The 16,693-nt window shown below is 46.9% G+C and overlaps 1 protein-coding gene across 3 annotated transcripts in view; it reads right to left on the bottom strand.

Annotated features, from left to right (window-relative positions):
• Positions 1–16,693, bottom strand: part of hth (Meis homeobox homothorax) — a 106,745-nt gene that overhangs the window by 14,989 nt on the left and 75,063 nt on the right. For all 3 annotated transcript variants that reach the window (XM_003736317.3, XM_003736321.3, XM_003736316.3), the window contains exons 9-10: positions 9,471–9,566; positions 5,075–5,098 (exon numbers count right to left, since the gene is read on the bottom strand). In XM_003736317.3, the coding sequence (XP_003736365.1) occupies positions 5,075–5,098; positions 9,471–9,566 (120 nt within the window). The remainder of the gene's footprint in view (positions 1–5,074; positions 5,099–9,470; positions 9,567–16,693) is intronic.

Below are 16,693 nucleotides of genomic sequence, written 5' to 3'. Positions count from 1 at the left end.
CCCCATTTCAAACTGTTTTTGCGCCTGGCGCGTCTTTCAGGGGGCCCCGGCATTTGTTTATACAAATCCATGCCAATCGTCTGTCAATCATTTTCCAATAGGAACGCACCGAACCGGGTCGGCCCCAGAGAACATGGCGGAAGTCTGCTTAGGCTCATCGACATGGACCGGCCCCTGTGTGTGTGTATGTGTGTGAGTCGAGTGCTTCGGCCTGGCCAACAACTAATTGAGTTCTGCTTTAAATGATAATAAACAGCAGCGAAAGCAGCAGCCAGGAACAACAGCAATTGTCTATCTGCTATCTGCTACGTGCTACGTGCAGATTGCGACTTGTGTGTGTGCCTTCGGGTTTGGTAATTGAATTCAAAACATGTCAAAAGAAATCAGCCAGAAACGCCTTGGGTGGCCACTCCAGGCCAGCAGCCAAGCAAAGCCGTGTTGGGGCAACGTTTTGTCACAAGAGGCGAGCCCCGGCTTCAGCTTCAGCTGCAGCTCAGCAAACACTTCAGGCCCGAGGCTCTGGCTGTGTGCTCTTCAAGTGTAGGCAAAGAAGCTGCGCTTGAGCTGAGCCTCCAACTTGAGCACTTCAGCAGAGGCAGAGGCAGCAGCCACACACATGGCTCACAAAAGCTAAGAAAAGGGCGTCATCATCATCAGCCAACACCAGCAACAACATCTCGGGTGATTGTCAAGTGGGTGGCTGACTGAACAGCAAACACTCGAGCCGGGTTCCAAAGTGAGACCTCCAAAGGTGTTGGCGCGCTTATTAGCCACCAGAGCCGCCCGCTGGCCGCTGCCTGGCCATGATTTATGTGCCTGCATTTGTGGCTTTATTGAATCTCTACAGTGATAAAGATCTGCGATTAATCTAACTTTAGTCGGGATCAGCAGTGACAATTATACGGCGAGACACGAGTGCACAAATGATCGGGCAATTAATAAAGCTCTCGATACGACTTAATTAAACATTGAATAATGTTCCACGCGCTGAACTCTGCTTTGATCGGGGCTCCAATTGACATGATCTATTGGCTACATTTTAAGAGCCCTGGGCACGAGATTTTCCCTCCAGTCTGGGCCAATTTTCCCGCTCAGTTTTCATGTGCGAATCCCAAAAAAACTCAAAAACTAGGATGAATAAACTGCAAATTATCAGAGGCCACAGAATGATGATGGATCACCCAATCGCGCAACGCCATAAAACGGCAACAAGTCAATAAGAACAACAACAACCTCAGCCTCGGACATATGGCCGGGTACAGAGCAGGCCCAGAGCCAGAGCCATAGCCAGAGCCAAACTCCAAAGTCAATAGCAATTTTTGTGGCCATTTTTTTTTTTTGCGGGGCTTCTTCCCAGAGAGAGAGAGGAGAGAAGACAGAGGGAGCGGTGGAGGTGGAGTGCTGCACAGCACACAAAAAACAGTTTGAAGTATTAACACAAAAGCCGCTTTGGCTTTTGGCTTTGCCCCCGTCCCCCCGTCCTGTGCCCCGTCCTGTGCCCCGCCGTCCCACTCCGATATGTACGTGTACATATGGAGAGGCTTTTTATGGAGGATTTGTGTGATCCGCTGCAATATTTTGAGCCCCGGCAAACCAGGCGAAACCAGCAACCAGCCACGGCCAACGGGGCATCATCATTGTCGGCTTGTTGCATTGTTTTGGCCGGCAAACAACCGGGCAAAAAATGAAAAAAAAAAAATGAAAATAATAATAAAAATAATAATAATGTTGCAAACAAAACAAAAAAGCATAGCTGCTGCTGCTGGATGCTGCAACATGTTCATGCCTCATTATTTTCGTACGGATTTTTGCGGTTCGCTTGGATCATGAGAGGCAGCAGAAGCAGCCTTGGACCCGTTGGATCTGGGACTCGGGGACTTTGGTTCTCAGGCTGCTGCCAATGGCTGGAGTTGGAGCCGGAGCCGGAGCTGGAGCTGTTCCATTCATTCAATAGGCTTACTTTTCAGCAAAAAAAAGTTTATTAAAATTCCAAGCCAGGCAACCACCGAAAGCCAAAAAGCCAACACATGTTTTCACGCCTACCCACAGAAAAAAAGTCGAAACTCGGAAAAAGAAAAAACTGAAGCTGTCGGAGGCAACAACCGCCTTATATGCAGATTAGCCATATGTGTAGCCCCAGTCTCGAGTCTGTCTCTCATTCCCTCCGCATATGCAAAATCAAATTATTCAAATTCAATTATTGTCAATTTTATTTATTATTAATGCGCATAATTGTCAAATTTGCCAAATTTATGAACCTCTTTCGAGCGATACACACACACACACTACAGCCATACCCGTATGCCGTTCATATAAGTGTGTGTGTGTGTGTGTGTGTGTATGTATGTATGGGTAAGGGAGCTTTATGCAAATGCCAGGCAACGCAGCAGTCTCCCCGAAAGACGCCTGGACAGGATTGTCTCGCGCTCAATCCGTTCGAATTTATGAGACATGTTGAAATGCATCTCACCTTGATTATGTGGCTGTGGATGTGGATGTGCCACGGAACGGGGACTGCGACTCTGACTGGGAGTGAAACTGAGCCTCAGACTGAGCTCTGAGCTCTGAGCTGATCTGCCACCAAGGGAGTCTCGGTCTCTGGCATTGGCTGCAGCTCCGAAGATTAATGGCAGCGGGTTTAATTTGTTTTTGGGTGTTCTTCCCGGCGGAGTGTTAGGCTTCGGGAGTGGGCTGCAGCTGTAGATGGGGCTCGGATTCATTATTCTTTATGCACTCGCATTGACACCTTGCTCGGTGGGCAGAGGGGAGCCCCACAGGTGACTGACTTGAGCTGAATCTGATTCCTTTTGACTTGGGCTCTGAACCTCTGAGGTTTTCCTTTAGCCCTGCTGCCGTCTGCTGTTTGCCTTTCCCATTATTTGTATTATTTTCTACATGATATTAAGCAATTCATAAGCGTGTAATTTCGTTTAGCGTACAAAAAAAAAAACAAGCAGGCCACAAAAAATGGAATGTCTGCAGTTGATTTTTGACATCAAAATTGCAGGCGCGACTGCAGACAACGCGGCAAAAGTCAGGGCGGGGCCCCCACAGCTCCAACGAACGGCAGCCCAGACAGACATTGGGGATGTTACCCTTCTTCTTCTTCTTCAGCTTCCTTCCTGCCCCCCCTTCTGCTGCTTCCTGGGCTGTCTTCTCTTTTTCACTTTTTTTTTTGGTTTTTTTTTCTTAATAACACACTGAAAATGTTTTTTTAACAGCATGAAAATTATAACGCATCAGTCACGAAACACGAAGACAACAACGAAACTTTGGTTGTTGCACTCTCCCCGCCCCGACCCCTCCGACCCCTCCGTCGCCGCCTACCATCAGCCCCTGCATGTGAAAATCTTTCAGCGACCAAGTGCAAAAAACGTTTTTCTCTCTTTCTTTCCCTCTGTGCGGTGTGTGTGTGTGTGTGTTACCCCATTTTGTGCAGCTTTGTCGGCCATATTGGAGGGGAAAAGTCAGGCAAAAGAGTGAGCGAGAGAGAGAGAGAGAGAGAGCGAAAAAAGGCGCACTTTTTCCAGCCAACAAAATGGTTTATTAACTTGAAAAATAAGTCTGGAAAGGGAAGGAAAACCCAACACAAAAAATCTAGAGAAATGTTCCGCGTTCGTTTTCAGTTTTAGAATATGCAAATTAAATGAAATAACAAGACAACAAAAAAACTAGCATAAATTATAAAATGAACAACAGAATCTAGATTCGATGGGAGATGGCAGATGGGATCCGTTGAATCTTTTGGGGGCCCGCTCGGCAACTGTCTAATAATAATGAAATATTTCCAGCTCGAGCCCCGATATCGGGGGAAAGGGGGGAAGAACACGCTTGTAAAGATATTTATGCTGCTTTTCGAATTTGAATCTTTTGCTGTGACCTTTCGTGCCTCTACCACGCCAGATCGATCCGAGTGTGTGGATGTATGTTTTTTTCTTAATTTTGAAAGCGTATTAAATTACATATACTTGTAGATGGAGAGCCCCCCTACCCCTGCCCCTTCCCCTACCCTTCCCCCTTAAGCGGCAACCAAATTGAAACAAGAATTTCAAGTATGTTTAACCCAAAACACAAAACACAACACACAACCGAACTCGGGAATCAGAATCAGAAACCAAAAACTGAAACCGAAACAGAAACAGAACCGAAAACCGAACCGAAGAGTCAAAAACAGGCCTCCTCCTGTTCTGCCATGGGCATTGCCTGGGCTTAAAGTATTTCACAGGAAATCTTCGGAAACGAAACGCAACGAAACCCCAGCAACAATATGTTCTACACATTTCTCTTCCCTCCCCCGTGCCCCCTGCCCCGTGCCCCTTTCCCCATCCCCCGTTTTCAATCTTCTTTCGCTGCTGGGTGTGTGAGAAATCGAAATCCCAAAAACTAAATCCTATAATGCCTTAAAGGGGCACACACAGAGAGAGACCCGACCGACCGACCGACCGAACGACCCGCACTCCTCACGCACGGCTACATTTTGAAATATCTCTCCCTGGATATGTGAGTGTGTGTTTGGTATTTCTTTTTTGTTTCATATCCCCATGCCATGCCCCACACCATGCCCCATGCCATACCATAGCATGCCCCAGCCCTCGGCCCAACCGATTCCCTCCATTCAAAAGTCACAGGGCAGGCAGTCGCTGGCACAGGCACAGGCACAGGCCCGAGCGTGCGCTCACTCTATAATAATGATAAGATGGCTCTTAATCAGAAAATTTATATGCCCCGGCATTTAGTTGTTCGGTTCGCTCACGCTCTCCAACCAGAACTGGACGGATCCGAACCGAACTGATGATGGGTTATGCTCGTTTATAATTATGGGTCCTGTCAGGGGCTAAATAACAGCCGCATCTCAAACTCAAACTCAAACTCTACAATTTTCAGTTTAGCCAGAGACAATGAGAGAGAGAGAGAGAGAGGGAGAGGCTGCTCCCTATGTCTTTCCCTCTCTGGATGCTGCCATTTTGGCCAAAAAGTGAACCAAGGAACTTTCTGTTCGTGGGGCGTGTCACCTTTTTGCGCCTCCCGTTTCCCGTTTTCCTGTCATTCAAAAAAAAAAAAGAAGAAAACTTACCGCTTGCACTCGTTCCAAAGTTGTCTGAAAGTAGAACAAAAAGAGTTGGAAAATTAGATAATTATTTGGCCAAGAGCAACCTGTCTGTCTGTCGCACATATCCCAAATATTTCTCAGCCTTAACTACAATAAATCTTCCTCGTATTTCCACACACAGCATTTTCAAAAAAACTAAACCCAAACGAAACCAAACAAAAAAAAGATTGAAAAATTTCGTGCAGACTTTGACCGCAAATTGTTGTAGTCCCGTCGCAGTGGTTTTTGTTGGATTTTGTCGGCTATAAAATATGAAATGTATGTATATTCACACGCTGCATAGACCCAAGGGCAGGGCCAGGGCCAGGGCGAGGGCGAGGGCGATGGCGAGGGGTTTGGGCAATCAATCAAAACTATGTGAAGCCTGTGGAATCAGCGCCAAGTGTGAACCAGAAATATTTGGAGCAAATCAAATGCAGTCCCAGTCCCAGCAAAAACAGAAAAGGTGAAGTCCGTTCCGTTGCGGTTCCGACTTTGTTATATATGAACACCCATATAAACATTTAAGTTTATTATTTTTTTGATATTTTCGCACGCAAATCATTTTTTTGTTTCGCTTACGTTTTGAAGATTTATTTTTTTATGATTTCGCTTGGGGCATTATGCAAATATCTGTTTGGGGCTTAAGTACCTATCTATAGAATATCCCATATCTGGCAGATCTTCAGAGGAGTTTGCTGAACTAATCTCTGTCTTCAGGCAGTCTCTTTTCCACTCTTTTCCACTCTTTCTCTTTCTCTGCTCCACGTCTGGCGGTGTCATTTAGTCAGTTTGTAATGACATGGCTAAGAGTATTTTGTGAACTTGGCAGAGGAGCTCTGCCCAGCCCTGCCATGTCCCCCGATCCAGCTCAATTGCAGCTCTGGCATCTTCCATCTCCCATCTCCCATCTCCCGTCTCCCATCTCCCGTCTCCCGTCTGCAGTGGACGCGTTCTTCTTGTCATTTAAGTCATCGAACACGCATTGGTACAATGTACATGGTGTCGGTGTCGGGTTTGTTGTCGGCTCTCCTTCTCCTTCTCCTTAGCTCCATTGCCAGCCCATGGCCATTGCTGTGTGGATGTCAGTGTCCTGGAACGGCCATTGCCAGCCAGTCAGTTCCCCCAGCCCCCTGCCTGCCCCCTGTCCCTGCCCCCATCTGCAAGCCCTGCTCCCAGCGCAGTTCATAAATAATCGTCTTAAGTTGATGGCAATGCGGTGGTGACTGTCGACGATTGCTGGGTGGCACTCGCTGCAACTGATGGCCTCTATGGCCGACTCGGTTCTCAGCCGCAGATTAAGCCCGACTTCGATTTCGACTTCGACTTTGGCTGTCCAAGCCCTGCTTGGAGTACTTAACATTGCATTTCGAAAATGAAAAGGAACAGAAATGTATGTGGCCAAAAGAAAGCACAGCCACAGTCCGGGGAACCGTTCAGATATTCCAAAAACGTTTCAATGAATGTCAGCGAACGCATTGCTTCAATTTTTTCACCGTCTCCCCAGAGCCGAGCTCTTAACTCGCCAAAAAACGAAAGAAAAAAGAAACAGAACAGTGCCAGCCAGCCAGCCACAGCCAGCACTTTGGTCGTGTCTGATCCCATTTTAATATTCTAGATACTTAAATAAAATACGTGTCTGGCCTGGCCAACAAACGTTTATTGTTTGTTAATTGATTTCGCAGCAAAGTTCTCTGCTCTCCGCTCTCCGCTTTCCGTTCCTCTGGTTAAAATGCAAAGTGCAACTTTTCTCAAAACCGAAAACAAAACGAAGAGCGGAGCGGAGCAGACTTTGCACAAGCCTCAGGCCTGAAATGAACTGAAACCGAACTGAACTTGTATTTGGTATGCAAAATTTGTTTGGCCTGCCTCTGGGCCCAGGCCAGGCCAGGCCAGGCCGGGCCGGGCCAAGTCATCTTCCTCTGTCTCCTCATCTGCTTTGGGGGCTTTGGCTGGGGCTGGGACTGCGGCTGGGACTGGTGCCGGGGCTTTGGCTTTTGGGCGCAATTAATTTGCAGACAGCGAAGCAGCCTTGAGGCTGCCAACAGTTGACAATTGTCAAGGACTGCGACAACTTGGCGGCAAGAGTCAACGTTGTACGAGTATGTCTGTTGCTGTACTTTGGCCTGACAGCTGACAGTCGGCGTATCCAAGACTTGTCTTTGGATACTTTGTCTCTCCGTGTGTCTCTTAGACTTGGGTCATTTAACGGTAATTACCAAAACGCTCTTCGCACAAAAAGCTTTCCGCGAAAGAAACTGTTCTCCAACTGGCGGTTGGAAAACGCTTGCCTCTTCCCGGCCAGCTTTTCAGACACCAGCAAGACAAACCCAAGAGCCGCTCAAGTGCCGACAAAGCCGACCAAGTGAAGCATAAAAATGAAGCACCCAAAACGAAGAAAAACCTCTAGAAGAGCAGCCAGCCAAAATGGAAGAGGCAGCAGCGGCAGAGGCAGAGGCTGAGGCAGAAGGCAGCCACACGATTTTCCATTTGGCCCAAACACAAAGTTGGGAAGAGACGAGACTCTCGAGCGCGACTCAAAGTCTATTTATGTGACTATTGAAGTGGGCCTTTCGGCTCTTCGGTTCTTTTGCTTCTTCTTCGTCTTCTGGCTGGGGCCTTCTTCAAAATACAGTCCCAGCCATCCAGCCATCCAGCCAGCACACATACTCCATAATACTCCATCCAGCCCGACTGAAGAGGCGACTGAGGCTGAGGCGGCTTTGGCTTTGATTTTTGCTTGATTTCTTTCAAAATCGGGCGGCTTTGGATCCGCTGGAGCAAAATAGAGATGCAGAGCAGAGAACCAAACCCCGAGAGCCGAGAGTGGAGAGTGGAGAATCTCTGTCTCGAAAATGATGCTCGAGTTGTGGTTGTTGTTTTTGTTGCATGTGCATTGACTGTGACGCCATTTTCAGGCAGACAACCCAAGAGTGGAGCGTATGCAAAAGAGAGACTCAGACTGAGACTGAGACTGAATCTGAGGCTGAGTCCCAGATCTGGGCCCGAACATATCCAAAGGCAAACCGCCAAAAGGATAATCAGCAACAATTTAGTATTATTACACCACGTTCGAAGCCATCGAAGAAGCACCCAAGCCCAAGCCCAAGCCCAAGACCCAGAGGAAGCAGCACACAAAGTTGTCTGTCAGAGCCGGGGCTGTTCTCCCTCTTTAAGCCGGGTCGGTGTCGGTCCAGGCCTGGCCTGGCTGAGCTCTCAAGTATGCATTTCAAAGAAAATCATTATTATCGATGCGGCAAAGGCAGCTCCACCATGGAGCCCAGGCCGCGGATGTGGCTGTGGCTGTGTCTGTGGATGAGGAAGAGCCAGGCAGTGCCTCAAGTTTACCTTTTGGTATTTTCACGTAGTCGTAGATTGAGTTTCAATGGAAAAATGATTTGCAAATTGACTTTAACGAATTGCTAGAGTGAGCAACCTGCTGTTGGGCCACGGCATGCTTTTTCTGGTTCCTTTTGGGCATGTTATGGAATTTTGATTACAGCATTTGCTGCTCCGCGAGGAGGAGGAGGAGATCGCCTCTCTATTAGAAAAAAAAGCGCTGCGGCTCCATGTAATTGGCACGCATTTGGCTGGAGCCAGAGTCAGGCCGAGAGCCAGGGACTCCACCGAATACAATGGCAGTGCCGGGGAGAGGGAGAAGGAGAGGGAGTGGTAGTGGGATCCAACTGGGAGTCTCCTATGGGCCACTGCCATTCAAAAGACAATCGAAGGCGTATGCCTGGCCTGGCCTGGCCTGGACTGGTCTGAACACAGCCATGTCTGTCCCGATGCCATTTTGATGGCCATTTCATTGGCATTGGCCAAGTTTAGGGCCGCAGGCGGGCCTCAATGACGTCGACGTCTGATCCATGGCCGATCCATGGCGGCCGCCGCTATCAGCCGCACTCCACTCTCCGAACCAGTTGGTGGACTGCGACTGAGGCTGAGGCTGAGACTCCACTCCAGTCGATCCCCGGCTGGTGGTTGCTTTTGGCCGTTGGGCGATGCCAGTTCGTATATCATTATAGAAATTACCTACTCTCTGCTCTATGGCAGCAGCGGCTCCGGCGACTCCGGCAACTGCAACGGCAGCAGCCATTGTTAGTATTTTGCCATTAACGTTAACTCTTTGGCACAATCTGAGCCGGTTGATCTCTTGTTGCCCGCCACATCGATGGGGCAGCAACAGAAATTAAAAGCAGCCAACCAACCAGCCAACAACGAGAGGCAACAAAAACTGTCAAGCGGAAGGCAAGGGCCGAGCAAAAAATTGATGTTGTAAATTATTGAAATCTAATGGAAACGTTGACGTCAGTTGGTCGCCTGATGATGCCACAAGTCAGCTGATAGGGCGATAGATACAGAGAAAGGAAATACTTACCAGGACTACCAAGGAAGACTGAGGAATACAGTCGCCTGGAGGCGTCTGCGTTGCGAGCATCGGCAGGTGAGGACCATTCTCTTCGACACCATCGTCCTGCAAAAGATAGAAAAGCCGCGCATTAGTATAAAGAGTACTCGAAATCCCATCACTGCCGATACTCATGAACTGCTTAAACAAATATACGGAATAAATTATGATAAATTATGCCAAGACATAAATAATATGTCCACAAATTAACAAAAGTCTCTGGAACTTGGCAAAGTCCACAATTATTAATTCAATTTTCCACGTACTAAAGCCTTTCGTAAGTGTACTAAAACTCATTTCCAGGCAGAGCATTAAGATCTTAAGCCACTCTAAGCCACAGCGACTGACTGACACAATTTGCAACACTTGTCAACTTAATGCCTCTCCAGCGATATTGACAGCACGTTGAATATCTTAAGCCAACGCATATCTCTCTCGCACTCGCACTCATATGTAAGTTTGGATAAGGTGCCGCTGGCGACTGGGACGCTTTCGTCAAACGCCTTTCATTGAGTGACAGGTGCGCCTACAACTGCAGCCGAAAAACCTACTCCCATAATCTACCAATGAACCAAAAACAGAAAAAGAAACAAGAAAGCAAGAAAACAAGCAAAAAGCCCCTCTATTCAATGTCGTTGCCAAGGCACAGCCCCAGCACCCCCCCGCTCGTGAGTCAGGCTGCGTGCCGCTTATCAGAAATCGGCCTACCATGACCACAAATATATACAGGGGTATTTATAACGTAAGAACCTCCTCAATGGACACTTTGGAGGCATAAAACTTTAAATGAAATACGTAGTGTAAAAAAAGGCGAGGAAGAACGAATGAGAATGGCGCTAATAATAATTTGGTTTATTGGCTTTAAAGCACAATGAAGACGGCCAGAATAAAGGGGCGGCAAGTGGAGGGGCGTGCCACACGGCGAGGGTGCGAGTCAATCTGCACGGCAATTTCTATTATTTTTTTTAAGCACTTTCTTCAGCTCAACGACGCAAGGGCAGACGCACCTTTATTTAAATTTTCTTTCTTTTTCTTTTCTTTTCTTTTCTTTCTGTCCAGCGAGAGGGGGGATGCAGGGGTCAGGGGTCTGTCTGCGCTTCGTTTTTCCTCTTAATGGGCAATTTTCTTGGTAGTAAATGGGCACGTTTTATGAACGCTTTTGTGGGGTGTTTATGGTGGGGATGCCAATGCCGACTGGAGCGACTGGAGCGACTGTCGGCCAACCCCCTGGCCGAGCGCCGGCCGTGGAGCGATGGGCGTGTGCCGAGTGCAGCAGGGTTGACGGCTGTTTTAATGGTACATTAAATCGCCACTGACACTGCACCTGTCCAATTAAAATGTAACATAATCGCAACGAAATAAATTTTAAAATGCAAGCCAAGAACAAACCGAAAACCAAAAAAAACCAACAAGCAGCAAATCAATAATAAAATTAATAGAGTTTTCTTTGCTGCCAACAAGAGAGGTAACAACAACAACAACGGCGACAACAACAATGAGCCACCGAAAAAATTGTTCGCACATAAATCTTTGCACTAAAAAATTTTATTGTCGTTTTTATTGTAAAGAAATAAAATAAAAAAAAGACAGAGAGCAAAGCCAAAGCCAAAACAAAAGCAAAACCAACAACAAAATGAGACAGAGCAGAGCCAAACAGTCTACGGCTGTATGGCGGCGACTCTCTCAGAGAGCACACACACACACTCGCACACATATCGCTTATGGCGATGCTGCTCTCACTTCTCTTCTCACTCATTTCCCCTGACGAGTGCCTTATCGTATCGTAAGTTGGCTGCTTACGAGCCGAGCAAATATCGTAAGAAGGCAGCGCCATTTGCTGTGGCCGAGCCCCGCAGCGCGTGCGAGCGGGACGAAGCTAGTGAAGAAGTCCAAGGCGAATTGGCAGAGCGAATTGGAATGCCAGTCCCAGTCAATGAGAGGAGACTCTCCTCCCCCGTTGCCGCCTGCTACGAGCCAAGTTAATGATTTTCGTTCAGACCGTCTTGACTAATTCGATTTTGGATGAGTTTTGTTTTGTTTTCCTACGGTTTCTTATGCAATATTAAATCAATAAGCCAACAAATTCGCCTCGCTTTAACCGCGGAAAAAGCTTGAAAAATTCACTAAAATATAAATGGTATTCCTTGAATTGATTTCGGTCAAATTTAAGTGCACTTTAACCAACAAATTCACTTTATTTTTCGTTTTTTGTAAACAACAAATCCGAAGGAGGATTTAATTTTTAGAGATTTCTTTGTTTATGGGGCTTTTAAATGTCACAATTCTCAAATACTGAAAATGTGCTAAAACATTTATTGTTTGCTTGTTTCTCAAAATGTATTTTAAATTATCTTTCTGTGGCATTTTTTTGGTTGTTTCTTTGTTGCTTTTGTTTCGTTGTTTCTTGTCTCATGTTTTTTGTGTGTTTTTATTTTTTTTATTTGCTTTTTGGCCTTTTGTCGGTGAAACGATTTTCGTTTTCTATTTTTAGTGGCACTATTTTTGGTGGCGACCCCATTTGCCGCTGCCTCTAGCTAAGTGTATTCTTCCCCCCGTCGGTTGCCACCTCCCCCCAACGCCGCCATGCATTGGGCATGGTATCTCTTGGGTGAAGTGCCTGTGGGGCTGATAAATGGCGCTTAGGCATTGATTAGATGCCAGCCAGCCAGCCAGCCAGCCAGCGGCAGCCTGCAGCAAGAGCAACAGAGCAACAGCCAAATGCATTTGCCTTATCACCAATGCACTCCACAGACACTGGCACACATTATAACCGACACCCATTACCCCCTGCCACTGCTCCCTGCCCCCTGCTCCTCAACACACACTCTCCCTTGAAAAGAAAAACACAACAGTCCAAAACGAAACCAAACGAAACGAATTTTCCATTTTCCATTGAGTTCTCCTCCTCTGCAGCACCCCTCACTCCCCCTCCCAACCCCACAAAATGCCAGAGACTCTTCAATTCTGTTTCGTCTGTGTGTCCATGTGTCTGTCTGTGTGCCTGTGTGTGTGTGTGCCCCTGTATCTGTGTGTGTGCTTAGATAAAATTGTGTTTCGAAAGTGACAGTTGAAATGATTTATCACTTGCCAGCGACTGCAAGGCGCAAACGCCAACGCTGCCCTGCCCCTGGCCCCCGGTCCTCCCCCCTCCGGCCCACCGCCTGGCTGTCGTCAAAGTTTTTAGCACAAGCTCGATGCTCCTCATGCCCGCAGCCCCTTTTTCTAGCACCCCCTTCCAAGGCATGTTTGGCATTTTTGTGTAGAAAAATTGAAAATTGCTTTTTTCGTCAGCAGCCGCCACAGCGCCACACAGTGCCCCTCCCCCCTCCCGCTGCCCTGCTATCAGGGGCAACTTCATCTTTCCAATTTTCTACTATTTGGCTTTGTGCCCCTCCAGCAGCAGGTCCTTCCCCGCAACTCAACCCCTCTCTATTGTTGTTTTGGTTTTTTGTTGTTATCTGTGAGTTTTTCATATGAAAATTTAATTCCTCTGCCACCCTGCCCGCTACCCTACCAGAGTCATTTCCCATGCGAGCTAATTTAAAAATTTTTGTAATTTTTTCGCTTTGCTCTTTTGGAATTTTTGCAATGCGCGACAAAATGATTTATGTCGCTGCCTGGGCGAAATTAAAAATATTACAAAAAGCAGCAGCAACACCAACAGCAATGCGAACACATTTAAATAACATAAAAAATATATATATACATATATGCAAAAAAAGGAGAGAGAGGCGGAGGCGGAGGCGGAGAGAGAGACAGGGACAGAGAGTGAGATACATTTGTATATTGTGTCACTTGAAGCTTTAAAATGAAATTGTTGCCGTGTGGAAATTTACGCTGGCTTTTCTCAATTTTTATGCCCAACAATTTCGAACAAGAGCAGAGCAGAACAACGGCCGAGGCGACAGAAAAAAGTTAAAATAAAATACATAAACCGCAACAATTTTTCAACATTTTGCACGTGTAAATTTTCCAATTGGCTGAACGCGTTCGCCAAATGAATGAAGGGGGGGACCGGGGGGAGCGGGAGTGCCGCAGAGGGGAAATTGGAGTAAGAGGAGGGGGTGTACAGCGAGAGAGAGAGAGAGACAGTGAGTGGGCGGCTGGTTCGCTGCTGGGCGTGAACCATCTGATGGATTCATTTAAACAATTCTTGAGCCAGGTGCCCCAGCCCTGAGAGGGAGAGACAGTGAGAAACCCTTGAAGAGAATTATGGCGGAAATGAAATTTGCATTGACATGGCAACCTCTTAGGGTTGACCAGCGAGGGTCTCTGGGTTCTGCATTGGGTTTTGCATTGCCGTCGGCAGTTTTCAGGCAGCTTTTAGCTGACTTCTGACGAAGAGACACGTATATGTACCCCGGGATCACTTAGGTTCCTTTCAAGAGAACAAATATGGTCGGAAATACTTTAAGCTTTGGGTCAAACTACAATCTAAAAGGTTCAGAAGTTCAAAACATAAGAAATGAATTCCATGGAACTATACGACAACCTCTTCTCAGAACAAAATCCAACCAAAAGCCAATTTTTTGTGAATGAATTTTGTTCAGGGGGTTTTCTGTTGACCCGATAAGATTAGCTCGGATTAGATTTCCGTCGAAATCAAGAGGGGTTTACTTCTAACAAATACATTATATTTCTGCAGGCTTTCATTTGCAATCTCCACTCTTTTTATTTTGAATCATTTATGCTATTTTGTTGTGGCTTTTTGTGTAATTTTTCACATTGCTAAAAACGAATTTCGGCTGCAGCTGCTTTACGAGCAAAAAACCAACAAAAACCAGAATAGTTATCTATTTTTTTTTTTTGTGTCGGCCGGCATTTTCCGCCGCCGTTTTCACAGCATTTTGCATGTTTCATTTTTTGTATTTTGTTGTTGGGTTTTTGTTTCAATTTAAATGAAAAAGCTTTTCGCGCATAGTTATAAAAATAATGGCTGCAACTCAACGAAAGAGACAGGCAAACGGAGCAGAAGAGCAGGAGGGCAGGGGAGCAGGAGGGCAGGAGAGCAGTAGAGAGATGGAAGGCCAGTTCTAATGCATTAAACTCGGATAAATGGATTTAAAAAAGGTTTTTAGCTCTCTGGCGGCCTTAAAGGCCTGTTTCTGTTTTCCTCGTTTTTGCCATGCGAAAAATTCAATAAAACTAAAGGGCCACACCTCGACACAGAACACTCGGCCCTGAACATGACTTGTAACTTAAGCTATGCCAGCCCCCCCTTCCCCCGCCACCCTACCCCCCTGTGTGTGTGTGTCATCAGTTTTGGCGACATCCTCGAGCCACATATCGCTTTACACTTGAAACGAATTTGAAAGTCTGGATCGAGCAGCTCGTAACTCTTGTCTCCCAGGCCCCCACCCCCCACCCCACCCATTCCCCTCTTAACCCTACACACATGCAGTTCCCCCCCTCTCCCCACAAGCTTCATTGGCGTTCTTTATCTGGGCGAGCTGGGCCGCCGCGACTAATATAAACGTACAATGGACCAACTTAAGCTGAAATGACAGTTGCGACATGTTTGCGTAGGCGTGTGCGATCTCTCCCAGACGGACGGACGGACGGACGGACGGACCTGGGGACAGACCCAAGGAATGAACGACCCAAGGAGGCAACCAGTCAGCCCCAGTCGACACACCGGCAAATGTTTTGGTATTAATTTTTCTTGCTGTTGCCTTTTGGCATCTGTGGGTCTCCGTCTCCTGCTCCTCCTCCTCCTCCTCCTCCTCCAAGGCAGGCTGACAATAAACTTTATCGCATTCATGTGAATGCACTTTATGACACCTAACCAGTCGAAGAAAGAGACAGCAGCAGAGAGAGAGAGAGAGAGAGAGAGAGGGGGAAACTCGTTTACCTGCCTGCCTGTAATTTCTTTGGCCGTTTAAAGACCCAACAAAGAATCTGTTGGAATTCGAGGCAATTTTTGCACGACTGATTTGAATCGAAAGACTTTGATGAGCTCTACTCTATGTGCAACCACCCCCTCCCCCAGCTCCCCCATATAAGAGGTTATTTTGTGGTCGTCTGGCTGGCTCGTGACTCGTGCAATTTCAGTCGTCCGTTTGACGGTCACGTGACCCTAATAAATCACAGAATTAATGTTACGTAAAATGGAGTTCGCTTTCAGCTTTGGTCGGGCTCCGACTCCGACTCCGGCTCGGACACGGACTGCAATGTCCTGGCAGCAACCACCGTTGAGTGGTTAAACTATGCCAGCCGGAAATTGAAAAACGTTTGCGGCATTTCTGATAAGCCGGAGAATGAAGCGAATGCGAGTCCAACTTAAAGATCAACTGGTAGAGCGTTGGGTTAATAAAGCATATTTTAAATTGTTAACCAACACTCACAGAGAGAGGGAGAGAGAGAGAGAGAGAGAGATAGCTGAGAAGCGCCAACGGCAAGCGGCAACCGAAAACATTATGGCCATTAAAAATACCCAAAACGACAACGACAATTTCCTCATTATCGTAAAATTTATTCAAGCAAAATAAATTCATTGGTCGTTAACCTTGACACTGGTTTTTCTTTTTATTTTTATTCCCTCTCTCACTCACTCTCTCTGGATGTGTGTGTGTGTGTGTGAGTGTGAGTGCTGTCTTTTGTGTGCGCATAAAATTCATGCCATGACGCGTGTTAAATAGTCGCTGTCATTTGTCGACAACTGGGGAAAACTTTTCAGCTCAGAGCTGTAAAATGATTTTCGCAGACCAGACCAGACCGAGTGGGTGGCCCCAGACAGAGGGGGTTGTGGTGAGAGCGAGAGAGAGAGAGATATAGGCTCAAGATCGCCTTAAGTTAGACTACATTAAATAAAAGGCAGACAAACAAATTGTGATTACAGGCAGAAAAGCGGCAGAAACATAACCAAAACTAAGCATGACTGTTATTATTTTAGCCACCCCCCACCCCTGCAGCCTTAAGGGGTAGGAAGTGTAATCCGCACTACCAAAAAAGTAACAAAAAAAGCGAAAAGGAAATTACGCCTGTAAGTATGCTACAATAATCAATAAGTGTATGGTAGTGTGTGTGTGTGGGGGGGCTTTGGGTGGGTGTATGCTGTTGCCGCTTGACTGCGTTTTAGGCTGCCAGACACACACAAGCACAGAGAGATAGAGTCGGTGGGAGGGCAAGGGAGTGAGGGTGATTTGTCATGGGCCTGCCGCGAGTTTTGGGAGTTTCCATTGCAGTCCTCGTCC

The sequence above is a fragment of the Drosophila pseudoobscura genome, chromosome 2 (assembly GCF_009870125.1).
Source record: "Drosophila pseudoobscura strain MV-25-SWS-2005 chromosome 2, UCI_Dpse_MV25, whole genome shotgun sequence".
NCBI lineage: Eukaryota > Metazoa > Arthropoda > Insecta > Diptera > Drosophilidae > Drosophila > Drosophila pseudoobscura.
This window is presented reverse-complemented; position numbering and strand designations above follow the sequence as displayed.